At 40.7% G+C, this 27075-nt stretch overlaps 1 protein-coding gene and 1 pseudogene across 1 annotated transcript; both read right to left on the reverse strand.

Moving 5' to 3' along the window:
* Positions 1–4215: 4215 nt before the first annotated feature.
* On the reverse strand, positions 4216–26967 carry ASPA (aspartoacylase). The gene is made up of 7 exons (XM_075559208.1): positions 26561–26967; positions 24357–24617; positions 22056–22251; positions 20511–20604; positions 16126–16233; positions 7988–8097; positions 4216–5701 (listed from the first exon to the last, which is right to left on the reverse strand). Exons 2-7 carry the CDS (start codon positions 24590–24592, stop codon positions 5504–5506), a joined length of 942 nt encoding a protein of 313 aa, XP_075415323.1. The 5' UTR covers positions 24593–24617; positions 26561–26967; the 3' UTR covers positions 4216–5503.
* On the reverse strand, positions 15193–16054 carry LOC142458158 (eukaryotic translation elongation factor 1 epsilon-1 pseudogene; annotated as a pseudogene).
* Positions 26968–27075: the final 108 nt, after the last annotated feature.

A 27075-nucleotide genomic window follows, 5' to 3' on the forward strand; every position in this document is an offset into this window, starting at 1 on the left:
GTGTGTGCCTTTTAGAATTCGAGACGCAGATTTTGGGCCTCTGGGCTAGATGTAAGTATTATGTACTTGGCTTCACGTTGGCCACCACAAGGACAAAAGCTTTTCTTTATATACACAAAGGTCCTCACGGGACACGCCAAGCTGGTCCCAATGGGACTGCTGTGATCTGGGTGAAAGGGCTTGGCTCCTGTCCTGGTCCCAGTTCTGCAATAGCGCATGCCTCCGAGCAGCGGCAGTGGCTTAATCTGAAACAGAAGTAGCAACTGATCTATTTATAAGGCTTAAAGTCCCAGAAGTTACTATTACATACGTGTTTCTCACTGAGGGGAATTTAACAAAATACCTAAAATGCCCTAGGTACATAATCTTTTTAAACTGTGAAATTTAAAGTTGAAACGGGGAAGGCTTGTGAGAAAAAAAAATTTGCCAAGACTTGGGGCTTGTTTTTAGATTCTCATCCTCTGGGTTTTCTTTTTATTTCTCCTCCCACAAATTAAGTAGTCAACTTGGGGACCGATGTGATGTGTAGAGCTAAAGCCATTTTCTAAATAACTAGAGCCTAACTAGTTAGAAAATCCACTCTATTTTCTGGTGAAAGGATTCAGGTGAGACTTTTTGAGGTGAGACTATAAAAATATTTATTGTACAACTTAATTTTAAATGGCACAAAAATGGCCTTTACATACTTTACAGTTGGCTAGTTCATCTCAGTTTAGGTAAACTAAGAAGTCCATGCTAAGCAGTCAGTCTGGGCCAGTTTCCCTGTTCTGGGCCCTCTGTGTGCTAGCGTGGCTGGGTGATAGGAACTTGGCCTTGTGCCCTTAATAGTCTATGTTTTAGAGGCTCCACTTTCCTGCTTGGCTGGGGACAACTGGGGGAGGGTGAAGGGTGTAGTTCACTATATTCCTAAATCATTGGTTCTCAACCTGTGGGTCACGACCCCTTGGGGGTTGTGAACGATCCTTTCACAGGGGTCTCCCGATTCATATCAGTAGCAAAATGACAGTGATGAAGTAGCAATGAAAATAATTTTATAGTTGGGGGAGTCACCACAACATGAGGAACTGTATGAAAGGGTCCAGCATTAGGAAGGTTGAGAACCACTGTCTAAATGATGTTTGGAGCCAACCAATGCTATACATGGTAGTGGGTAGACCAAGTTTGGATGTGAGCAGAGTAGAAGGGCCTATGGATGTGCCATTCTAAAGAGAAATTTATGGGGGACTGTTATGGAGACCAGGGGAGAAAGACGGATCTTTCTGCTCCCATAAAGAGTTAAGTGTCAGAAACTCACAGGGGCAGTTCTACCCTGCCCTATAGGGTCACGATGAGTTGGCATCAACTCAATGGCAGTGAGTGAGTGAATGAGTGTCATGGAGACAAGGGAGCAGATACATTACAGATAGGTGTAACTAGTAGTAAAGGCTGGAACATTCAGTTCAATAGCTGATCTAGATCTTGGAGATGTTTAAGGAAAAGCGAGTTGAGCATTTATTTGGGATATTGTTGAGGATCACAACTGGATGAGTTTTCTGCTCTGTTAACCTGGAAGAATCTAGGAATAAGGACCCCGTGCCTGCAGTTACCATCCTGAAGTCATGTTATGTCTTGGGTTGAAGGGAAATATTGGGTCAATGGCAAACTTTGGCACTGGGAGTTTCAGAATGGTGTTATTTGGGGTATTAATGGATTAAGACACACAACTCTACAGTTTACACTTGGACAAAAGCTAGATGGTTTGGCAAATAGAAGTCAATAATCAGATCGTTTCGCACATTCTGGTGCTTCTTCACACATGCTGCTAGCACTCTGTGAATCTGGATGAAAATATATTTTTTGACAAAACCATTTCTGTTCTGGATAGACGTCCCAGCAGCGGATCCCAAAGAGCTTTCAGCCTAGATCATCTTTGAGCATAGGCAGGTTTCCCAAGGCAAAGTATAGTTTAGAAAGCAGACTTGCTTTAAGACACTGATGCTGCAAGAACTGAAATCAGAGCTGATCTAAGTTGGGCTGTCCTGATTCCTGGTCCATGAATTTCTCTCCGCACCATGTTTCTTCTTTTTCTTAAAGCACAGTTATATCTGTGTGTTTGGCATCTCTCATGGGTCTAGGCTATGGGTCTATGCCATGGGTCACAGTCTATATTTGTGGTTGGCCTGTGCCATGGGTCTAGGGTCGTTTGCCCAGAGGACTCATGTTAGCCACCTGAAGTATCTCTATGATCCTAATAGCTGGTATAAAACTCAAGTGTGCACAGTCATGCACCCCATATCTTAACCAACGGGCATATTGAGATAACCTAAAAGTTCATGATTTACATTTCAGTAACTTAGGGTGTTTTCCAAAGATTGGATCTCCTATGCTTAGATACAGTTTTTGGCTGGGAATTTTCTTTTTAGCTAAAACTTTACTCAGGAATAATGGCCAACATTATGAAAAGTATCTGTTTGGAATAAAAATGAGGCTTACCCTCTTCCTTGGGCTGTGGGAGACAGTGTGCGAGGTTGTACTGTGAAGTCATCAGGCTTTTAGCGGGCACCTGCCCGGAGAGCTCAGTATCACGGACATTCCTTTCCTTCCTCCAGGTGTGGGTGGCCCAGACCCTTTCGTCCTGGGCAGGTCCAGGTAGATTGACTACCACTCAGGCCTCTACACCATACTTGATTTCTGTGTTGATTTACATGTGTTTACTGTGATCTTGGACCAAAACCCAGAATTGTCACCTCATCCTCATTGAATGTGCCAATCCTTGTACGTGCTAATTTACACACTTTTTCTCAGTGTTCTGTGTGTATGTGAAGCTCTATGTTCAAGAAAGAAATCATAAGAGAATATTTAGTGATCTCAAATAATTGTTTTTCTAAATTTCTAATAAATATTTATTTTGCCTTGCTATGGCCTTGTTTTATCCTCGTCGTAGCTGTCTAGCTGTGAAGACTGAGCAGAACGTCTTCCCAGGAGTCAGTAAAGGAAGGCCACTTTTTACACCTGAAGCATTATGCTTGGTCACAGCATATCCAGCATGCAGACGCACCTGTTGGCTTCCTGCATTACAAGTGTGCACCCCAGTAACTCAGGAAGCAGCCGGGATTTAAGGGAAATTCCCATGCAGGCCTAGTCAGAGAATGCTAGAAGCTACGTGAGCTCCAGGAAGTGGCTTATTGTCACCCGCTTTGGCTCTTAACTTTGCACATGAGACACAGGCTGTAAAGTCCCAGCTCCACCTGGAATTTACAAGTCCCCATTTTCTAGATCACAGAACTTTTGTGAACAGGCAATGAGAATGTCTATGCATTCGTTTTAGTCATTTCAAAAGGATGACAGTTCCCAACTTGAGTGTTTGCCGTCTTGATGAGTTGAAGAACTTGTAAATCATTAATTAGTATGTGATTAATTATTTACTTCATTCAAAAGATTATCATAATAACGTGCTTCACTGGAATGTGCCTTCTTGATTCATAGTGCCCCTACAGGATAGAGCACTGCCTCTTTGGGTTTCCAAGCCTCTAAATCTTTGTGGGAACAGATAACTTCATCGTTCTTTCTCAAAATCATTTTATCAGGGCTCATGCAACTCTTATCACAATCCATCCATCCATCCATCCATCCATCCATCCATCCATCCATCCATCCATCCATCCATCCATCCATCCATCCATTGTGTCAAGAACATTTTTACATTTGTTGCCATCATCATTCTCAAAACATATGCTTTCTACTTGAGCCTTTGGTATCATCAGTTCCTCATTCCCCCCTCCCTCCCTGTCCTCCTCCCTCACAAACCCTTGATAATTTGTAAATTATTATTTTTTCATGTCTTACACTGTCTGATGTCTCCCTGCACCCACTTTTCTGTTGTTCAACTTCGTCTTTCTTTTGTGGAACGACAGGTGGGTTCAAACTGCTGACTTTGTGGTTAGCAGTTCAATATGTAACCAACTACCCCACCAGGACTGTAGTGGGCTTTATGTCCTACTGTACAATGAAAACAGAAACCATCAGATGGAAACACCTTCAATTTTGGACCACTAAACCTATAAATTAATCTGCATCTATGTTTCCTGAACATTGTCAAGATCCAGGCATAGTGGGAAATAAAAGTTGATTAGATTCAATATACAAAAATTTACTGATAAATTATATTTTTACTTTGAAACACAGAAGGAAGAGAATCAATTCAAATTAAAAAATTTTTGTAAAATAAAGTGTTGAAAATATTAGATGTAGTTTAATTGTGCTGTACCTGGAGTGAGATGGATTCAATGAAATTTTCTTTGAAAGATAATATTAGTTTGGCTTTGATAATTGAATTTTGGAACAATAAATAAGGGCTGCTTGGGGCCCAAATTATGGGATAAAAATGACCTTTTCTTGACTGTATAGGGAGGGAGGAAATCTATGGGATAGAGGGAGGAAGAGAGCATTCAGCTGGAAGACCTTTAAAGAGAAGACTCCTGGGAGGTGAAGAAGTTGGACATTTAGGACATGGGTGTATTTCTTGAGAGAATGAATTTATAAACCAGAGACATGAGTTTGAATCACCTTTCCAATAGCGTGCGTGGAATTCTAAAAACCAAACTCACTGCCATCAAGTTGATTCCGACTCACACTCTGTTATTTCTCTCTTTGCGACCTATGTTGGTGGCTGCTGGAGCCATACCTTTTGCTCCTCACACCTTGACTGGGAGGGAGAGGGCCTAGATTCCTACAAAATATAAAGTGCAGGTGTGCGGCAGGTGACTTTTCAAACGTGCCATGCTGAAAGGAATGCTAGCTTCTCTTGAGGTTGGGTGTGTGCGTGGAGCAGGTGGGTGGACAGGGGAGTTCTAATGCTAAACTTTTGGAAGAGGCCTTCTGCTCACAAAATGAACATGCCAGGGTAGGGATGTTTGGTGTGGCTGTCTTTTTCTGAGGATAAAGGACTATTCATAGTTTCTTGGTTAACTCATAATAGCACCTTTATAATCAGTCCCCATTTGACTTTCACATTTCATTTGCAAAAGAGCACTTAAAAGTTTTCCTAAGATGATCACAACCGTTGTTAAAGTTAGACAAAATACTTAATATTATCATTAATTTAAATATAAAAAGTACAAGCATTAAAGGCCATCAGTTTCTAATAGCATTTGTCCCTTATTTGAAAACATGCATTTAAAACTCTACGTGTTAATAATTTTTTGAATGCATTTCAATTGTATATTTGGAATTTAAAGGCTATTTATTAAAAATTTGACTTTTAAAGTAAAATGTGTAAAATAGGAAATGTGCTTCACTGATGAGAATAGGAAATATGCTTCACTGAGGGGTGACATGTAAAATATGATAGCTTTAAAATATATTCGTTCGTTCATTCTAGAAAGATTGCATGGATGTCAGCTGTGTGCAAGGCACTCAGGTAAGTGGTATGGGTGTTGACTAAGGCACGGTCTTGCCCTCAAGGAGCTTACAGACTAGTAGAGTGCTCCACAGTACCGTGTAAGAAGTGAGCTCAGAGTGATTTCTAATGTAGAGAGGAGCGGATACTTTTGGCATTGAGTGTCAGCTTAGTTGTCTTCGCAAAGGCTTCTTTCTTCTCGTAATACGCAGCCTCGTTTACAAACACAGGGTACACGGTACAGTCTCCATCCAGTGGAATAGTCTTTCCATCAAAAGTTAAAAACACAGGCGCCCCAGGTGTCAGTGGTTTCCAGTCTTGATCCTCTCAGGAAACAATGAACATAAATAAATTACATGGATTTTTCTCTGTCTTTAAACTTTTTATGTTAGCCCCCAGACAACTAACAAATTAAAGCCTTCCATTTTAAAAAGAGATGCGTGAGAAGTGTGCTGACAAGCGTAGGAATGATAGGACAATTGAAGTTGTGTAATTAATCTTGGCAGAATTTCAAAGCATTCCCTTTAAACTTTTATAATTGACACATATAATTCAAGTTTGCTTCAATGCCAGGTTTGCGTTCAGCGTTGCCAACGAGATTCATAATATTAAAAGGCAAGACTAAACTCATGTTCAATTAAATTCTACCTTTGCTCAGCAAGATTTGGTAAATACTGATGAAGAACCTTCTGCAGGCAGATACTCCATTACTGGGGATCTTAAAATGAGGACTAGCTCATCCCAAAAACTCTCTGTGGAGTTGCTCCAGGGCCTGTATTTGAGGTCTATTCTCTCCATTTGGTATGCTTTCTCCTAAATTCAACAACTTTCACACAGTCTTAGGCCAAAGGGAGATGTATTGAGAGACACATGACTAAAAGCAATTCCTCAAGGAACACAAAACTCAAAAAGACCCAAAGGTTGTAGTCTTCTATGATACTGCTACATTGGTCTCTGCTTCTTGTACTTGTTAATTCCCCCCACCCCCTTACGTTTCTGTTCCCTTCTTCCTCTCCCTCAATTTTCATCTTCCCTGTCTTTAAAGTATTGCCTAAGGCTTCATCTCAAAGATTCCACCTGTATCCTACTACATCACCAAGCAGGACTTGCTCTGCCAGTCTGTCTCGTTGAGCAGGGCATTAGGCTCCTAGGTCTAGTCCACGTATCTTCTCGAGGATTGTGCCATTTCTTCTCATACGTCCTCCCACATTGTGCTTGGTGTGCATTTTCTACCAGAAACTGGGTTGACTACAAGGCTGTGGTCTGACAGGCAGAGCTAGAGAGGCTTCCACAACTTCTGTCAAGGTCTCTAGAGAGCTTGCATTCAAGTGGCTGAGACAAGCGGTTTTCCAGAAAGTGATGCACAGCCCTATTGCTTCTGCCTCCCTCTTTGGCTACAGAAAGGGGATACAACAAGTACAGAAAGCCTTCAGGTCACAGGATGGTGGGACTCTGAGGAATGACAGTGGCAAGGACTTCTAGGGGAGCAGCACCCTGCGACCTAAAGCTTCATGAAGGGTGGTAAATTTAGAGAGCAAGGATTCTAGGTTGGAGAGAACAGACTCTGAAGGTGGCCCATGGGGCATCTCCACAAGGACATGTTAGGACAAGCCAGGACAGAGGTATTATCACCCCCAGTTTCTCACAGCATGCTTGGTCATGGTTTGTAATAGTACATCTGACTTTTATTCTAATGGCTGATGATGTGAATCTGGGCCAAATGGCCAAGTGCCTATCTCACAGAACAAGAATAAATGAGATCATAGCATTGGGTTGTGTGACGTGTATTTTGTTTGTTTGTTTTAAATCTCTCTCTCTCTCTCTCTCTCTCATTTTTTTCCTACACATTTAAGTCCCCTACACTTGCCCAAGAGACAGGGCTTCTCTGCCTTGAACAGGATGATAAAAAGTGGGATGGTCAAACCAGGCAAGTACATATTCAAGTTCAGAGGAGAGGCAGAGAATGGTGGCAGAAGACCTTTTAAAGAAAGAGTTTCTGGGTTTTCTTTTGCTCTACTTTCTCTGTGGTGATCAAAAGGTCATGTTGCTTGTAGATGTCATAGAATTGGATCTGACTCATAGCAACCCTATCATAACAGAATGGTGATCAACAGAATGGAATTGCCTCCACACAGAATGGACGTAACAACAAGGAGGCCAACTGAGGGAACATTAGAGTTGGGTCTGCCATTGACAGGCTGTAGGAAGGATATACCGTTTGGAATTCAGGTTCCCTACTATAAAGTAGATATATCAATCCCTATCTGTTATACTCGAGTAGGGAGTTCACCTTCTCTGAGGGGGCTTGTTTGGCCCCTCCCTCTCCTATTTCATTATTCTGCTAAAGAGCTTGGTTCCGTATCTTCCTTTGTGGGCCAGAGTATACGTAGGTTATACATTACACTAAAGCAGGGAGGACATTCGTTAATGGACCCCCCAGAACTCAGTGCAGGATGTACTCAGTAAATAGTATTGAACGAAGGTCTGAATCTTTTCACTCATCCTGAAAACACAGCAATGTTTTTAAGAATATCATATGTACAGTGCTTTGTGAATTACACAGTTTTATTTATTTTATTTTCAATATTCTAAAGAACTGGTCAATGTTACCTGCAGATGAGGATGAATAAAAGCAGCAATGTCTCCACTTTCATTCCTTGGATAATCAACCTTTTCCATTATTTTATAGACCTCAAGAGCACAGGAAGGAAACACTTTTCCTATGACCAAAAATAAAATTAAAAAGAAGTACAGATAAAGGTCCTGAAAAGGAAGTGCATATTTTAAGGAAGACATGCCTCTACCCTCCAAAGAAAGCTGATGAATGATTTGGGGAAGAACAGGACACATTTAGTTAAGAATATTCATAAACATCACTAAGCCAGAAGATGAATTGTTCTGATCAGCAGTCTCAACAAATAGGCCGAGGGACAAAAGTATAAAACAGAACGCAAATGGGGACTGGGTATCAGGACAACTGGACTCTAACCTCCTATCTGCTTAATTTTTTGAGGCTCATTTTGTTTATCTGTCAAAGGAAAGCTTTAAATTACCTTATCTATGAAGGATCAGCCTATGTGCTTGCATATTTTCTGGGGAATTTCCAGCAAGTTAGGTTATATCTGCATCAAACACTAGGACTGTTCCTGAGCAGTGCGATCTTGGGATGCAGGTACACTGCCAACAGTGGAGCCCAACTGTCACAGATGCAGCAACACAAAACCACCTATACCGGACACTTGGAAAGGGGTGGTTTACATCTATACCAGACAACTGTTGAGCAAATGGGTTGACCTTTTATCCAGTACAGGGCCTATAATGTGCTGTGGTTCCAACCCCTTTCCCTTAAAGCAGAAAGTTCAATCAGAGTTGGAATGAGGATACTCCTTGACACCTTCTGTATCAATTAGCTTTTGCTGTAAAACATACTGCTTTTGGATTTAAAAGCTTAAAACAACAATTCTTTAATTTAACTCAAGATAATGTAGGTTGGGTTGACAGTTCCTTTGGTCTGGGCTGGCTTGGCTAATTACTGCTTGGTTTGCTTATGCACTTATGGTGAATTGGCTGGTCTGGAGGTTGAATAATCTGAGGGCTTTAGTTTTATGATTGAGGCAAGTAATCTGTGTTAGTCTGGGTAGACTAGAGAAACAAATCCATGGACACAGATATGTGTATAAGAAATAGATTTATATACAAGAGCAATTGAACATTGAGAAAACATTCCAGCCCAGATCAAGTTCATAAGTCTGATATTAGCCCATACGTTCGATATCAATCTATAAAGTCCTCTTCAAACTCACGAAACACATGCAATGATGCTGAATGTAGAAGATCACAGGCCAGTGGGTAGAAAGTCTTTGGAAACATCGCTGGCAGGGGACTCTACATGGCCTCTCCAGCACCCAGGGCTGCATCAGGATGGATCCATGCGTCTTGTCAGCTGTTACGTCTCCCAGGGTGTTAGCAGAGCGTTTCCACCTCCAAGGAGGAAATACCAGATTTCCCAGAATCCTTAGGGGAAGGCTATACCCACAAAAAAGCCTTGTTGGCTATGACCTGATTGACAGGCTAGACTCCACCCCTACATGCTTAATCCTTAAATTGACAATTATGTAACTACCGCAATCTCTTAATGGGAATTGACATTTGGCAGTCAGTCAGCTGGTGCTACATGCTATTGGCCGGGATGCCTGACTTCTGTGTTTCACAGCTTCTCCTTATCCAGTAGGTTGACCTGGACTTACTCACATGGTGGTGGTACCAGGTGCTTAAGAACAATGCCCCAATGTGTTAGTGCTTTTCAAACTGTTTTGTGGCATGAAGCAAGTCACATGGCTAACTCAGATTCAGGGGGTGAGGAATACTCCATTTGTTGATAGGTATGAATCATTACGTTGCAAAGAGAATTTGGGGTCATTTTGCAAACCACCCTACCTTTATCTTTAACCAAGAAGGTCTGTGGGGAGGAAAGGAAAAAGTGGTAGAACACAGAGGAGCAAGTTTTCTGCTTTAGAATCTCAGAGTTGGCAGGCAGCCTCAGTAGCCTAACTCTCATCCCATGCTCCATATTGTTCTGGCCCAGTGCTCCTCCTCCTCCTAGTTGAACAACCTCATGAGCTTCTCCAGAATTCATTTAAGGAAGAAAAGACCATCGGCTCCCTTATTTTGAGATATCTTTTGGAACACAAGAACAAAACTCAGTCTCTGATGCATTTAACTTCAAACTGAATTAAAATTCATATGTCAGGAGGGACATCTATCAAGCAGAGCAGAGCCACAGAAGAGGATTGAGAATGGTGAAGGGATTGAAAAAACCTAAGAAGAATTTCTAAGACTGATTCTCAACCTATGGGTCGTGACCCCTTTGGGAGGTCGAACGACCCTTTAACAGGGGTCTCCAGATTCATAACAGTAGCAAAATTACAGTTATGAAGTAGCAACGAAAATAATGTTATGGTTGGAGGTCACCACACACGAGGAGCTGTATTAAAGGGTCATAGCATTAGGAAGGTTGAGAACCACTGCTCTAAAACTTAAACACAGCTTCACAATTTAAAAAGTATCTTCACATAGCTTATTTACTGGCCACATAGAACATTAATGGATAAAGCGAAGAATATTTGGATTGGTAAAAAGATGGCTTAAGTACAGTTTTATTTCAGTTTCATAAGTGCTAGGTTGAAAACTGTATTTTCTGTGACCCAGTGCACAGAATAAAGTTCCTAGAGCTGCACGTTTCCAATGAATTAGATGAAGCTGTACAGAGCAGGTCAGTTTTCCACGCAACAATTCACACAGCATTGTTTCATCTCATTGATTACAATCGCTACACTGTAACATCCCTTATTCTACTTCCTCCTTGTGTTTCCAGTTTCCATCTTTCCTAACCTTTTTAGAACTTCGTCCTTGGGTCGATGCTGCCCTTTTGATTTTAAAATGGTTGATTCTCCTAAAGTGTGTGTACCTCCCTAGTGTTATTAGATCTTTCTATTATTTGGCTGAGAACTGATTCATGAGGCTGAGTTTATTTCCAGAGCTGAAGGGTGACCAAAGTCCAGAGACTAGGAGTCCACCCAAGTCTCTCTCTGACCCTAAGCTTGATCTTTTACAATGAGTTTTCCTTTTGTTCCCCAGCCTTCTCTTGCTCTAGCTGGGGTCTTCTTTTGTGATCCCTCTGCAGAGCACCTTCTAGTTTTCCTGGTCACTGCTGTCGGGGTCAACCATTAGTGCACTAGGCTAGCTGTTTCCATGTGTCTTCAATCTGCGTCACTCTTCTTTCCCCTGGATAGGGACAGACAAATGGCTGCAGCTCAGATGATTTTTTCTTAAACCAGTCAGCCAGTTTGTGTTTAAGGGAAGGGCACGGCTCCTGCCTGGACTGCGAGAATGGGCGCAGTGGGTACAGCTGCTCCTTTGGCTGCTGTTGCTTGGTCTTCAGGTGCTCCTTGTGGTTTTTGAGCCTGCAGTGAACAGCATGTGTTTTGTTGGGCACCAAATCCAGGGCCCTGTACTTCGCACCCTTGTAGAACTTCCAGAGGTTCTCCTGGGTCGGTGACGACGACGAGAACTCTGGCAATAGATGTGCAGAAGAGTTTGGATGCCTACCACCTGCCACTTTGGCGACTTGCAGCCCTGAAAACTGCACCTTCAGATCGTCCAGCTGTCAGCAGCAATTCCTTCTTGCCTCGAAGGTCCTGTGTTTTGATCTTGGCGATGGCTGAGCTTTAGGACCCTGATGCTGCCTGGTTATAGAGGCCAAGAGTAAGGGAAAGGCAGCAGGGCTGAACTCGCCTCTGAGGAGCCTTTAAGATGTCTTCCTCTAAAATGGATTTTTGTGTGTATGATTAATTTTTAATTACACAAATACTACATGAACACATTCTTCTTCAAAATAAGTGAGGCAAAATTAGCCTGACTTGTTTCTTGCTCTCCCAGTTATAATTATTGCCAAAAGTTTGATATCTATTCTTACAAAACTGTTCCTGTCAGCATAACATATAGGATCTCTGATGCCACAGTGGTTACACATTGGGTTGCTAACTGCAAGGTCCGCAGTTCGAAATCACCAGTCACTCTGAGGAAGAAAGACTGGGCTTTCTACTTCTGTGAAGAGTTACAATCTTCATAACTCACAGGGGCAATTCTACTCTGTCCTCTTGGGTCTCTATGAGTTGCATTGACTTGATGGCAGTGAGCTTGTTTTTTGGATTTATGAATATATATATATCCTAGTATTTTACATTGTAAAATAGTTATAGCATATGTTTTGTTTTGCACACTGCTTTTTAAAAATTAGTAATATGCTTTGAAGACTATTCCATGTTTGTTTGTTTAGCAGTTCCCCAATCGATGACAATTCATATTGTTTCCATTGTTTTTCTGCTACAAACAGTCCTACAATAACCATCTGTTTATACATCACATTGCTTATAGATGCCTTTTATTTTCCTTGAGAGGTGAAATTGCTGGGTCCTTGGATTTGTGCATTTAAAAATGCACTACAAAATTACTCTCTAAAATGTCTTAAGGAACCCTGGTAGCACAATGGTTAAACATTCAGTTCATAACTGAAAGGTTGATAGTTTAAATCTACCAGCCGTTCTGTAGAGAAAAGACCTAGGGATCTGCCCCTGGGAAGATTATAGCCTGGGAAATCCCATGGGGCAGTTCCACCAGGCCATATAGTGTCGACTTGGAAGTGACAGCAGCCACAGCAAACACAGTGTCTATACCAATTTATGTTTTCACCAGCAGAGAATAAATGTATCTATTTCCCCCTGACATCATCACCTGTATTGACTATTACTAGATTTTAAAATTTTCTGAATCTAATGTGGGGAAATATTTTTTCATCTTTGCTTGCATTTCTATAATTACTTGTGATGCTCAATGTCTTTTATATATGAGGATGCTTCAAAAAGTTCATGGAAAATTTTCATTATCAAAAGGGATAGGGGGCCAATATATGAATATTTATAAGTTAAGTATTAAGAGTACAGATGGACTTTGGAGGACACTTTAATAACCTGGTACTCTTTTATAAAAACTCACCTTCCTGACACAATTGCTGAAGACAAAATGGGTGCAAATGTGGTGAAGAGAGCAGATGGTGCCTGGCTATCAAAAGATATAGCATCTGGGGTCTTAAATGCTTGAAGTTAAACAAGCAGCCATCTAGCAGGGAAGCAAACAAGCCCACATGGAAGAAGCATACCAGTCTGTGTAATCATGAGGTGTCGACGGGATCAGATATCAGGTATCAAAAGATCCCAAAGAAACAAGTATATTGATTTAAATGAGGTGGGTTGAAGTGGAGACCCAAAGCCCATCTGTAGAAAATAGGATACCCCTTCACAGAAAACTTACAAGGAAGGACCATTCAACCAGGGTGCAGTACAGCACCGACAATACACACATCCTTCCTCTAATTCCTGAATGCCCCCCCCCCCCACTACCATGACCCAGTTCTACCTTACAAATCTGGCTAGACTGGAGGACACACGTTGGTACAGGTTAAGAGCTCTTTAAAAAATTATTGGGGGCTCATACAGCTCTTATCTCAATACATATATACATTCATTGTGCCAAGCACATTTGTACATTTGTTGCCATCATTTAAAAACATTTTCTTTCTACTTGAGCCCTTTGTAGCAGCTTCTCAACCACTCCCTCCATCATGAACCCTTGATAATTTATGAATTATGATAATTTTTTCATGTCTTCAGATAAGAGGTCTTGATACATGGAGTTCAACCTTCAGGAACAGTAGTGGGAGTAGCAGTATCATGAAGGTAGGAATGGTGGGGGACTGGGGGAAGGGGACAAAAGGGGTAACCCATCACAGGTTGGATATATACACCCCCCCCCAGAGAGGGACAAATAACAGAAATGTGGGTGAATGGAGACAACAGACAGTGTAAGACACGAAATAACAACAATAATATATAATTGACCATGGGTTCACAATGGTGGAAGAGTGGGGGCGGGAGGGTTAAAAAGAGGAGCTGATACCAAGGAAAGAAAATGTTTTGGAAATGTTGACGGCAACATATGCACAAGTGTGCTTAATACAATTGCATGATGGATTGTTATAAGATTTGTAAGAGCTTCCCAATAAAATGATTAATTAAAAAAACAGAATAGACCTAGATGGAGGTTATGTTGAGAAACAATAGCTTCACTTTTGAGATTTTTGTTTAATAAAGGTTTCTATAATTTTGTAAAAGAAAAAAATTAATTTTTTTAAAACTCCAAAATTGGTTTATTGGGATCGTTTCCCACACATTTTGATCGAGTCTTTTAGTGCTGCTTCCGTCTGAAGGAGCATCCTTCTATGAGCCTTGCTTTCCCTCCTGGAGGCTGACAGAGGACAGGAGAAGACTGTGGTGATTTTATAGCCGCCTGGGCATTGGGCATCCATGAAGTAGGAATTGGGGCTCTGCACCAGGCGCTTCTTCTTGTGTTTTCTCTTCTCTTCAGGAGAGGGGTGAAGGAGATCCTTTGTGAATTAACGTCCTAAAAAGTACAGAGGGGACCTGTGGGCTCCCTGCATCCCAAAATCTGCCTGAGGGGAGCATGGGGCAGAAGAGCTAGACCTCTGCTGAAACCTGGTCCTGGCTACTCACAGGCACCATCGCGTGGGGAGGTCATCACCACCAGAAACGGAACTTTCATTATCTTTTAATCCCATTGTTCCATGATTTTTTTTTTTTACTTTTTAAACCACCTTTACTAGCTCACATAAATATTTTAAAACAAGTCCATCTTTTTTCCCTTTCCTCGGCACAATTTATTATAGATGATGTCAAACTAGCTAAATGCCCATTGGGGGAAATGAATTTAAAATATAAAACAGAGGTCATTAAAAAGCCAAATATATCGCTCATGGAAAACATTGTTTTTCCTTATAGATTAAGCCACTGATTTGCAACTTTTATCAAAATTTCACCTGTAAGGTAGTTTATGATGTGATTTTGACAACAGTTGACTTTGTACATAAAAAATTGCAAAATTTCAACCAGAGCACGTAAAACATTCAAACACAAGCGCACACTTTAAAGTTTTAGCTCCTGTCAACAAGTAATGGCTGTCTATCAATTTATGTTAGTCCTGTGGTCCAGAACACATTTTTCATCTGAAACATTAAAAAAAACCTTCTGTATGGCCTGGGAATCTTCTTCTTCTTTTTTTTTTTTTTTTTGGTGTCACCAATTCCATTTATTGATTAAGCCCTGGATGAGCTGGATCGAGGAAGGGCTGTGTCCTCCCAATGAAGCCACCCTGAGCACGGTGAGTAGCTTCCACTCTCTCCTGTCCTCTCGGCTCCGCCTGAGCGCTGAGCATCCCCTCTGGGAAGGGGGCCTGCTGCTGTCTGGAGGCCTGGGAATCTTCTAATGGGAATTGGTATGTTCCTGTTGACGGTGAACACTAGGCAGATGTTGTTTGATACTGGGGTAAAGCTTCATGGCACATTAAGATATTTCACCTTTTCTTGAGTTGTCAGGTCAACTATAACGTGGTGAAGTTCACAGTGAAACAGGATATTGGCTAAAGTAAAGTTATAGCCCATGGGTAGACTTTGTCTTCAAGATATGAATTAAGATCCTTTAGCAGAATGCGGATGTCGTCTTTATTGGAGTGTCCATCTCGTTACCCTGTATTCCAACCATTGCTGCATGACTGCTTTCTCTTTGGCAGTGCTCCTCAGCAAAGATTCTTTGTTGACTTGCCTGACTAGATGAACTGCTATTGTCATTAATCCTCTTAAACTTGGACCATTGTTTGCTTGAAGAACTGGAATCTGGCGCTCACCCTGGGCACTGTTTTTGTTCCTTGTACTCAATCCCAGGGATTTCTCAACCAGCGTCAAATCCTTGGCTGCCACCATCTTCTGGTGTGAGCTTCCGGTGCAGGCCTCCATGGAAATTCTGAAGTCCTCTCATATTTATAAGACATTTCTTAGCTTTTAAAACTTGAGGATAGTATGCAAAATAAGGATTTGATTTGGGAAGAATTATCTTGTAGCTGTGTTTCTTAAAGATGTGTATTCTGGTTATTGATGAATAGCTCAAGTGAAGACAAATTTTAAAAGGCAACTCAGATTATAAGCATGGCAGATTTGATTGAGGTGTACGTTGCTCTTTCAATGTTCATCATGTGTGCTCACCTCACCTCCCTTTTCTGATCTGTTTAAGCATCTATATAAATGAACTAATGATTAAGGAAAAATACCCACCACTACTTACCTTCATTAAAATGTTGTATAAAATCAAGAGCATGTTTAATCATTTTTCTCATTTGATCTAAAATATCAGCTCTCAGAACTCCTTGAGGCTGGGGTCCAACTTCTATACCTAGGCACAGAAGGGTAAACTGTTAAATCTATGTAAGTATTAGATTATATTGCAAAATTGAGAATCTTAATATATGAAGATCAATAATCTTATTGAAAATTATCTATGGAAGTGTATGATATGTGAATTTTATATCAAGCAAACTATTGAAAAATAGAAAAGAAAAAAAAAGGCAAGAAGAACCAAAAAAGAAACCAAAGTTGACCAATGGTTACCATGAGTGAAGGAGGAAGATTTATTACTTAGGGGAGCTGAGTTTGTATTCATAATGGTAGAATAATTTGGAAAAAGATATCAATAATAGTTGTGCAACACAAAGAATATAATAAATGGCACTGAATTATATGTGCAGCAGTTGTTGAGTTGGAGAGTGCTTTGTTGTTTGTATTTTTGCCACAATTAAAATAACAATAATGTAAACTAATAACAATGAGTATAAGGATGAAGAAAATGTTCTAAAATGCATTGTGGTAATGATTATACAACTCTTCTAGAAATGTGGATTTCATATCATTGTTAATGAGGGGGGAGTGCAGAATGGGGATCCAAAGCCCATCTGTAGGCAAGTGGACATCCCCTTACAGAAGGGTCGCGGGGAGGAGATGAGCCTGTCAGGATACAGTGTAGCAACGATGAAACATACAACTTTCCTCTAAATGTTCCCCCCCTCCCCCGCCACTATCATGATCTCAATTCTACCTTACAAATCCGACTAGACCAAAGAATGTACACGGGTACAGATAGGAACTGGAAACACAGGGAATCCAGGGTGGATGATCCCTTCAGGACCAGTGGTGAGAGTGGCGATACCGGAAGGGTGGAGGGAAGGTGGGGTGGAAAGGGAGAACCAGTTGTAAGGATCTACATATAACCCCCTCCCTGGGGTATGGATAACAGAAAAGTGGGTTAAGGGAGATATCAGACAGTGTAAGACATGACAAATAATAATAATTTATAAATTATCAAGGGTTCGTGAGGGAGAGGGGAGCAGGGATGAAGGGGAAGAATGAAGAGCTGATATCAAGGGCTCAAGTAGAAAACAAATGTTTTGAGAATGATGATGGCAACAAATGTACAAATGTGCTTGACACAATGGATGTGTGTATGGATTGTGATAAGAGTTGTACGAGCCCCCAATAAAATGATTAAAAAAAAAGAAATGTGGATTAAGTGCCAATAAAACTATTTAAAAATAAAAGAAAAAAATCATTTAAAAGGTAGATCTATAGCATTATGAAAGATGTTTAAAACAAAATGTTTAAGTAAAATATAAAGCAGAGCATTTAGATGTACACATTATGTGAATAATGATTAAAGACTGGAAAACAACATAGAAAACATCAGAGTTGTGTGATAGTAGTAAGATACTAATGTCTTTTTACTTTAAATTGTATTCAGCGCTGTCACGATATTAAAAACAAACTGGTAAAAAGGGTAGACAAATTGATGTAAACAAAGTAGTAAGTGGACATAACGAGAAACTGTCATAGACGTTTGACAGAACAAAGGCCAGCTATCTAGTCAGAAAATAAGACTGGATGAATAATGGACTTAAATCAATATAAAATTCAGGCAATGCTGTGGCAGCATTGCCTTTAACATCAAAATACACCCTGATATGATAGTGCTGTTATAATTTTCCACAGAAAAATAAAATTGCACTCCTTTTGTCTTACAAGAATACAACTATATCTGTACTATTGGGCTTACCTCCTGTGACTGTCAACCTTCCACCCATTCTTACAGCAATAGAACCCAAAAGTGTGTGCAACTCACTTTATTGTGATATTGTACTGCTGTGGTTGAAAACTCTTTCTCTCAGTCACGCTTCTAGTCCCTTTCCTTCTGCTCACGTCCTTCACCACGCTCATCCGTTCAATCACCACCTTCTCCTTCACAAAGATGTCTGCATGGTCAACAGCCTTGGAAGGCAATGACGGTGTCTTCCTGACAGCAAAGGACAGGTGTCCCTGCTGCCCATTATAGAACATTTACATTCTCTTAGCTCAGTCTTTGCCTGTGGGATGTAGGTGTGATCTGGCCCTTGTCACATACCCATGGAAGTGGGGCTTGGAAACCAGCACAAAGCAATGATGACACTCTGCTACTGTCTCTGACCTAGGAGGACCATATCTTCGACCAGCATCCACAAAACAATGGAAAACTAGCTTGTTAGCTACCAGGTAGATTACAATCTCAGGTGTTTTATAGCCCACTGACAAAGAGAGAACCATAAAGCAGTCTGGGTAAGACCTCTGGGTCAACTAGTGCTTTGGAGAAGCAGATCCACTGTCTTTCTGTTCCAATCAAACCTGACCACTTTTAATAATCATATATGTGTGTATGCCAGTGTCTTAAAACTCACTGCCAGCAAGTCAGTGCTGACTCATAGTGACCCCCTGTGGGTTTCTAAGGCAGTAACTCTTCATGGGAGTAGAAAGCCCAGTCTTTCTCCTGCAGAGTTGTTGGTGGATTTGAACTGCTGACCAGGCGGACCACAGCTCAACCCATAACCACTATACTACCAGGGATTCTGGGGCTTCCAATAGTTCATGGACATTTTTCATTATTTCTTAATTAGATTTTTGTCCTGAAAACTTTTTAAGGCCTCTCATATTATCAAAGCTAGGTGATTAATATTTAATATGCAGACAATTCTCAGTTTATTTGTGCTCTGTTTTATTTGCACTTTGCAGATGCTGATATTTTTCATATTGAAAGTTTATGGCAACCCTGTGTTGAGCAAGCCTATTGGCGCCATTTTCCCAACAGCATGTGGTCGCTTCTTATCTCTGTGTCACATTTTAGTCATTCTCACAATATTTCAAACTTTTTCGTAATACTATTGCACCCTTAACAAATTACAGTATAGTGCAAACATAACTTTCATATCCATAGCGGAAAATACCATCCATGTGACTTGCTTAATTGGAATATTCTCTTTATCGTAGTGGGTATTCTGGAATCAGATCTGTAAGATTTCCAAGGGATGCCTGAACAAAGGGATTTCAACAAGCTCACGGAAAGGGGGGATGACGTCAAGGGGTCCATATAGAAAAAGACTGTTTGAGAACTGATTGTGGTAGCAAATGTAAAATTCTGCTGATGTGATTGAACTATGGAATGAGTTGATATATGTATCAATCCCAATTAATAAAAAAAGTTAAACAACAGAAAAGTTCATGGAAAAATTCCCATTATCTTTTAATTCTATTTCTCCATGAATTTCTAAGCCCTCTTATATAGTCATAGTTATCGAAATTGTATGATAAGGAATGTATATATCTATGTGGGATTAAAATTGTGATGAACAATTATACATTTTAATTATATACTCACTGGAAAATTTCAACTAACACTTATTAAACATACATAATGAGGCGGCAGAAGGGCCCAAGGACAGAGAACTCTATGGAGTTATAATCAATTGAGAACTTAGGAGCCATTGTACACGATAGTCCCTTTGTTTTAAATTGCTGTCGGAGGACCAGTCCTAGTCCCTAACCGTTTAAAGAAATATGTGGAGGGACTGTTCTTGCCAGAATGTGGGATTAAAACTGTGACTAACAATCGTTTGTAAGTTTTAATTGTGTACTCATTGGAAATTTCAACTAAGGGAAAGCTCTATAGGAAGTGACATTTGAACTGAACCTTGCAGATGAGAAGAAATCTGCTGAGGACCTGATGCCAGGGGCTTAAGTGGAGAGCAAATGTTTTGAGAATGATGAGGGCAATGAATATCCAAATGTACTTTACACAATTGATGTATGTATGGATTTTGACAAGAATTGTATGAGCCCCTAATAAAACAATTATAAAAAGGGAGAAAATATATTTAAACCATTAAAAAAAACCAACAACTTTACACAGGCCTTTCTCTGGCCTTGCTAAAGTACTGCACTTCTTGATGCCGTGTGCTTCTCATTGCAATTGAAGCATATGCAATTTACCAGCAGGCCTCAATCCTTTAATAAACTGTTCTTTAAAACACACACACACACACACACACACACACACACACACACACACACAAGAAATCTGCTAGGCTAATTTAAAAGAACTGAGTATGACAACAACAGAAAACAAGAGGCCGCTCAATGAAACTGAGGAACTGTGTAGTTGGAGTGCTTGAAGACCTGGAGCTAGTGTGCTTCTGACTTGAAAGTTATAAGTCATAATAATATGCAAGTGGCTATAAACATGCCTTAAAATAATTTTCTTGGCGTTTCAGCTAGAACATATTTTGTTCAGTTATGACTATGGAAAATCTGACTTACCAACAGGATATTTGGCTATAGAACGGGTGGTTGCGTATTTGAGGGAGGGATGCTCAATAAGATAAACATAGCAGGGCAATGGAGACAAAGACATCTGAAAAAGAAGTCAAAATATCTTTCTTATTAAGTGAAGACCATGTGTTTTGTTCTCTTTGCTGCTCCAGGCTCAAAAATACTTTCAATATGTTTCACTTCATCAACTAAGATTAGTAAAACATCTTTAAGAAGTGGATTCTCAAACCCAATATTATTATTCTAGTTTTGAAAACATATATAATAATTACACATAAAAGCAAATTATGCATAGTCTTCTTAGTAAAATGTACATTAAGCAAGTCTCCAGAACCACAATTAAAGAATATAAAATAAAAATTTCTTCCAATGGATTTGATTATTTTTGTTTTCATCACTGGCTAGAATCACTATGTAGCTTAGCCTCGGTCTCTTAAGGAATTCTCTTTCTACTCCTGTGGTCCAGCTCTCTACAGATGTTTAGTGGTTCCCTTCCTTGACAATTTAAAACAGGCCTCTCAGTTTTGACAACCTTGCTGCTTTTCTCCATCTGCCAACCAAAGCATCCCACTAGCCCTTCAATTCTAACAAAGATCAACCTGATTATTGCCTTCTCTAAGAACCACTACATAGCTACTGTCACACAACTCAAGGGAAACAAAAAAATAATAGTTAACCTTCACAATTTGGTAGATTATTGGGCTAAAGTCTTAAAATGCTTTGTTTTTAACAGCTATCGAGGGGGTTGTTATGTTAATTTTATAAAACAAGGAAAGCAAACTTTTAGGAGCTGAAATCTTGACCAAGGCTAGTGATTGAGAAAATCCATATTAGAACCCAAGTCCTCATGACTACCTAGGACAAACTGTTTCCACTAAGTCGTACTGCCTCTCAGGAAGGATGGATAGTCATAATACAGATGTATACATACAATTCATTATTTGTGTTTCTTGCTTGCTAATTTCCAGTACTTTTTCTCTGGCTACAGAGTAGGCTGTAGACTACTGAATTTTTCATTCTGCAGGCTGCTGGACCTTGAAGTGATTAGTGCTGACGGATGTGTACTGGGGCATCTGAATAACATGGGGGCAAGGGAAGAACTAAAGGAAGCCTACGTTTTTATCATTGGGCACACATCAACATTGAATGACATTCTCAGGAGCTTCTTAAAATTGAACTACTTCAACCAGACATTTGAAATCTGATATTAATTTGACTTGGTTTTACCAAATAGCCCATGATTTCCGAGTTGTCTGTATATAAAAAAGTTAAATTTTATAGAACCTACAAGTAGCTAATTATTTTATTCATTGTATTTGTATGTTTACTCATTCTCTTTTCTCCCAATTGTCACAACTTTCCCTGTACTCTGCTACTACCCCCTTTCACCCAAGCTTGGCTGTGGGGCATATTCACACCGCTCATTTCTCTTGGGCCCTTCCTCCTAACCCTTTTCTGGTATTTTCACATCTCGAATAAACTTAAAAATCCAGATCTCATACTACTTTACGAATTAGTTAGCATTAGCATTACCTTGATATAATGAAACATCTGAATTAAAAAGTCGCTCTTGGAATCCTCCAGAATAAGGGTGCACCCCATGTTAGAGGTAGTGTTGTGAAGGTCAAAAATAATGTCATAGGCATCTTCACTATCTTTTGGACCAAATAAATGATTTATTTCCTGAGCTCGTCTTACTTCATATGGCAAATCTTCTGACCTGTTTTTGCTGGTATTAGTGGAAAGAAAAAGATTAACAACATCTGTGGCCGAGACAACATAAATATACAATAGAAATATAGTGTACAGTTACCAAACCCTTAATATGAAAAACCTGTGAGAGAAGTGAAAACGCGTGGAACTTTATAAATAAAGAAATCCCAGTTTTCCTCTGTTTTGTTACTTATCACTAAGGTTACATTGACATGCTGACAAAACAATGGTGGAAGTCACAGTGGTAGCTACAATGATCTATGCAAAAGGAAAGATGGCTAACAAGGACATACCCAGAGTGTTGCTGTGACATATCGTGTATTCAAGGTACAAGCGGGCATCGAAAGGTTCATGGGAACCTTGTCTTTGCATTCCACGAAAGTCCATTTCCACGAGCTTTTTCAAGGCCTCTTGTATGACTGACAGTAATTTAAAGCCAGGTGAGTTGCCTCTCATTCCCATCACTGGCAACATGCTATTGATGTGACATGGACCTATAGCCAATCCTTCACACCCGTGGGCGATTCCAGGACAGCCTTACCTTTCTTAAAACAAAATCAGAGGATGCGCCAGTCCCTTGCATAGAATGGTGTAGTATTTCCACCCAACCTACGCTCCTCTTTCAGTATACTTCAAATCACTTCTAGGTTACTTACAGTACCTAAAATCACGGTAAATACCATGCACATAGTACTTCATGGTCCCTTTCAGGGATTGCTTTGACTTCTTAAGTGCCTTTTAGGAGCCCTCTGTCTCCCACAGAAACAGAGAGCGCCCACAAGTAGTGAGTGAATGAAACAGGAGGGGAATAGTGCTTAAACAAGGTGCGGGAGAGAGGAGGATCTGACACAGGCGTCCTCAAACTACGGCCCGCAGGCCACATGCAGCCCACCAAAGACATTTATCTGGCCCGCCGGGTGTTTTTGCCCCGTTTACTTTTTTACTTCAGAATAAGGTATGTGCAGTGTGCATAGGAATTTGTTCATAGTTTTTAAAAAAAAACTATAGTCCAGCCCACCAACGGGTCTGAGGAACAGTGAACTGGCCCCCGTTTAAAAAGTTTGAGGACCCCTGATCTGTGAAATGGCGAGAGGCCATGACAGGTCATGGCCACACATCACTTCATTTGCATGGATTTCGTGTACTGCTTTTGCTTTTTGGAACTTTCTGGAAATGTTTTTTTTCTTGATTATCATTTCCCAATTTATCTATTTTTATTTATTTATAAAGTATTGGGAAGAAATATGGTAAAAGGTCAATGTGTGGTGGGGGACAAACAGTTAATTGTCAGACTTTTCCATGTTTTTCTGTTTGTTTGATATAGTTCATTATTATTTTTTCCATTATTTCTTTAAAAAGGTTTGATCCAAGGTTAGTTGAATCTGCAGGTAGGTAGGTAATCAGTGGACATGGAGCGCTGACAGAGCAGTCAGGTGTTACGATAATGGGCATTGACTCATTCTTTCAGTCACATATTAATTAGAACATGACATTTTTTAAAAGTAGAACTTTATGCTCTATCATAAACATTGTTACATGGAAAAAATAGCAATGAATTACCTAGGAAGCTGACAAACTTGTACACAGATTGGTCAAATCTTAATTCAATGTAAAGTATTATTAAATGTGTTTCTTTCAAGACATGGTTTAAAAAGAAAACCTCTGTTATTTGTTGCTCCGGTCTATATAGGAAACATTTATAAAATCAGTTGAGAAGAGTTTGGTATTTTAAAAATATCATACAAGAGCATTTCATAATTGCCTCATTTAAATACTTATGTAATTCATAGTGGAATATGATAAAAATGAAAGCAATCTTATTCATTCATGATACCAATTACATGAATTTTTTTCATCATGTGACTGATTGACTTTTTTTTTAATTTTGGAAGACTTTTATTTTTTTAAATGATTTTATTGGCACTTAATCTACACATCACACAATTTAATAGTTCAATCATATCAAGAAGTGTTATACAATCATGACCACAATCAGTTTTTATACATTTTCTTCCCTCCCCACGAACATGAATTTTTATAAAGTGCATATGTGTCATCTCTCTCACACAGACCACTTTCCACATACATGCATGTACCCACAACAAAAAAGCAAAGTCTTACCCAAGATTTTCAATGTCAAAAACTCGATTCAGGTCACAGTCAATGTATCTGGAACACTTCTGCACTGCTCTTGGGTTGGTAATAAATGGCTTTACCTCCAGCCCTGCTCTCTGAATCTCAGCGCCATCCTCTAGCCAATGCTTAACTAGAAATACTCCCGTTAGCTCATTCCCATGCGTTCCTCCAAAGATAGCAACCTTTTTTATAGGCTCTTCAGCAACGTGACAAGAGGTCATTTTACCAAGTGGTTTTATCTGAGTTCTGCAATTCAGAAGAGAGGCGATCCAGTTAAATTTAATTTCTGAAGAAAAGTCTACAAATTTAAATCAAAAGGAGTCTGTAACCAAAGTGCAAAGTGCAAAGTTCCCTTGGGTTTATCTTAACTCTGTTACAAGTTCTGAGCTCTGCTTACTTTATGAACATTCCAATCTAGCCCCGCCCTTTACCATATTTGGCTTAAAATATGCAAGAGATGAACTACAGATATAACTGTTTACCCTGACTTCTAACTCCCTCAGATGGTCAGTAGATCTAAATACACTACTAATCAGCATCAGACTCCTACACAAATTCTGCTCTTCCTTCCCTGACATTTAAAGGTAGGTTCAAGATTATTTGGAAAAAACATTTCTAATGAAGAGAAAAACATAAAAAATAAAGAAGTGACCCATACATGTACAGATGATTATTTAATATTTATATTTCTGCTAGTCCCATCTTCATTAGCAACCACAGGCATATCCTCAGAAGTGTCTCCATTGAAGCAACATTCTATTTATCAGAACACTTTGGAGATGAAAGAATAAATAAAGATCGCTGGGACTAAAAACAGATGTTCAAAGAGTCTCTAAGATGATCTTTATCATGAAGTTTTGGTCCTTCCTTGGGAACTGTTTCTGGGCTCTTCCTCACTGTTTGAATTATTGATAAAGGAAAAGTAACTGGGAGCACTTTCCTAGTGTTTGTAATGCCTGAACATGTCCTGGGACATGCCATATATTGCCAACACATTATACGAGCTTATACAGACACGCCCCAGCTTACAGGCAGTGAGACTCTCCACCGGAATATGCTACTCATTAGGGAGGCTTGTCAGGGCGAAACTATTCAGAACGCTAAGTGGATCACATCTCTATTCAGAACACTAAGTGGATCAGAGAAACGTCTCTGAGCCAAATCTGATTTGATTCCATGCTCAAGCCATAACAGCAAATACACCCGAGTACTGAATATCGTATGTACTTGCAATCCCCGTGTTATTTGGTAGGGTACAAGAGGAGATCACTACAATTACAGAGTGGCTTAATTTATAATTGTCTTCTGCATATGCGATCTCAGCTTATTTATACGTCTATTTTTGCAAGACAGGGTGGATAGTTAAATATTGACATTCCTACTCCGCAGCAGCAAAGGGAACCAGAACCCTCTGGCTCATAGAAATCCTACAGGTACCCGAAGTAGTAAAACAAAGCGTGGCTTAAACAACACGATTAAGATTCTGCAGAAACGCAGGGACAGAACCCGGCCTGGAAACGAAGTTTTTCAGACTCACATTCCAAAAGTTTTCCTAAGACAATAGAGTGTCTCCCGATGATTTCTGACTTGCCCCCAAAGTTCTAATTTTTCCCTTTCAGCGTTTTCATCCAACAGCGCCCCGTCCCCCCACCCCCACGCCAACACTACAGTGTGCTCAGGACACAGACAAACCTACCAATCAAATACAGGATAGAAACAAAAGGGAAATGCTTTGTGACAGTTAATCAACTAACTCCTATGTCCTCCCTGAGATTAATGCAGCGATGAAGCAGCCAACTAGAAACACACACAGACGCACACACGACTGACTGGTCCAGCAAAAAGCCCCGACAAGCCTTTGCTCACATCGTTGCCCACGAAACACCTGGCAGGAGGTGACCCTGATGAGACAGACGCACGAGGCAATGGACAGATGGGGGTCGTAGCGTCCCCTCCACTTTGGTTTAGGAAGGGTCAAGTCCAAGGACTGTGTGTGGTGCCCGGTGCCCTCGGGCGTGGTTCCGCCCACTGCCCTGGGCTCTCCGCCCGCAGCTGGCACCAGCCGACTGGGTCGATGCCATCGCCGCCCATCAGTCCACCCTTGGCAGCAGCGCACGGACCCCCTCGGAGAGTTCGCTTCTCTCTAGGCCGCTGTGCGGAGTTAATGAGCGACCACCGTCCACACTTACCGTCTTCACAGCGTACAGAGGTGGGCTGCAGTGACCCGCCGGATTAGAAAGCCAGAAGGGAGGGAGGGCATTTCCTCAGAACTGGCGCACCAGAGGCTTCTCGCGCTCTTGGACCAAGTTAACTTCCGAAAAGATTTTTTAACTCCCTGCTTCCCAACACACAGGGCCCCACAGAGCCTGCAGACTGCTCGGCTTTGGTGCGAAAGCGAAAGTACACAGAGTAAACTTTGTCCCCCAGTTGTGTCACTAGGGTGACTGAGGTTTCACAATTCTTTAAAGACGAAGCCTAATCCCTTCCAGCGCTTCAAATGTGCGTGGGGGGCGGGGAAGGGAATTCAAGGGGCTTAATTTCTTAACAAAACGCTGTATTCTAAGACAGAAGAAGAGCGGACACTTCCCAGATGACAGCAATTACTTCGGAGGCGCAGCGCCTCTGGGGCCCGCGCGCCCGGACGCCCCCTCGAGGGCGGCACGCCTCGCGCATGCGCACTGGCCGGTTCCCACTGCGGCTGCGC

Source organism: Tenrec ecaudatus, chromosome 10 (assembly GCF_050624435.1).
Source record: "Tenrec ecaudatus isolate mTenEca1 chromosome 10, mTenEca1.hap1, whole genome shotgun sequence".
Taxonomy (NCBI): domain Eukaryota; kingdom Metazoa; phylum Chordata; class Mammalia; order Afrosoricida; family Tenrecidae; genus Tenrec; species Tenrec ecaudatus.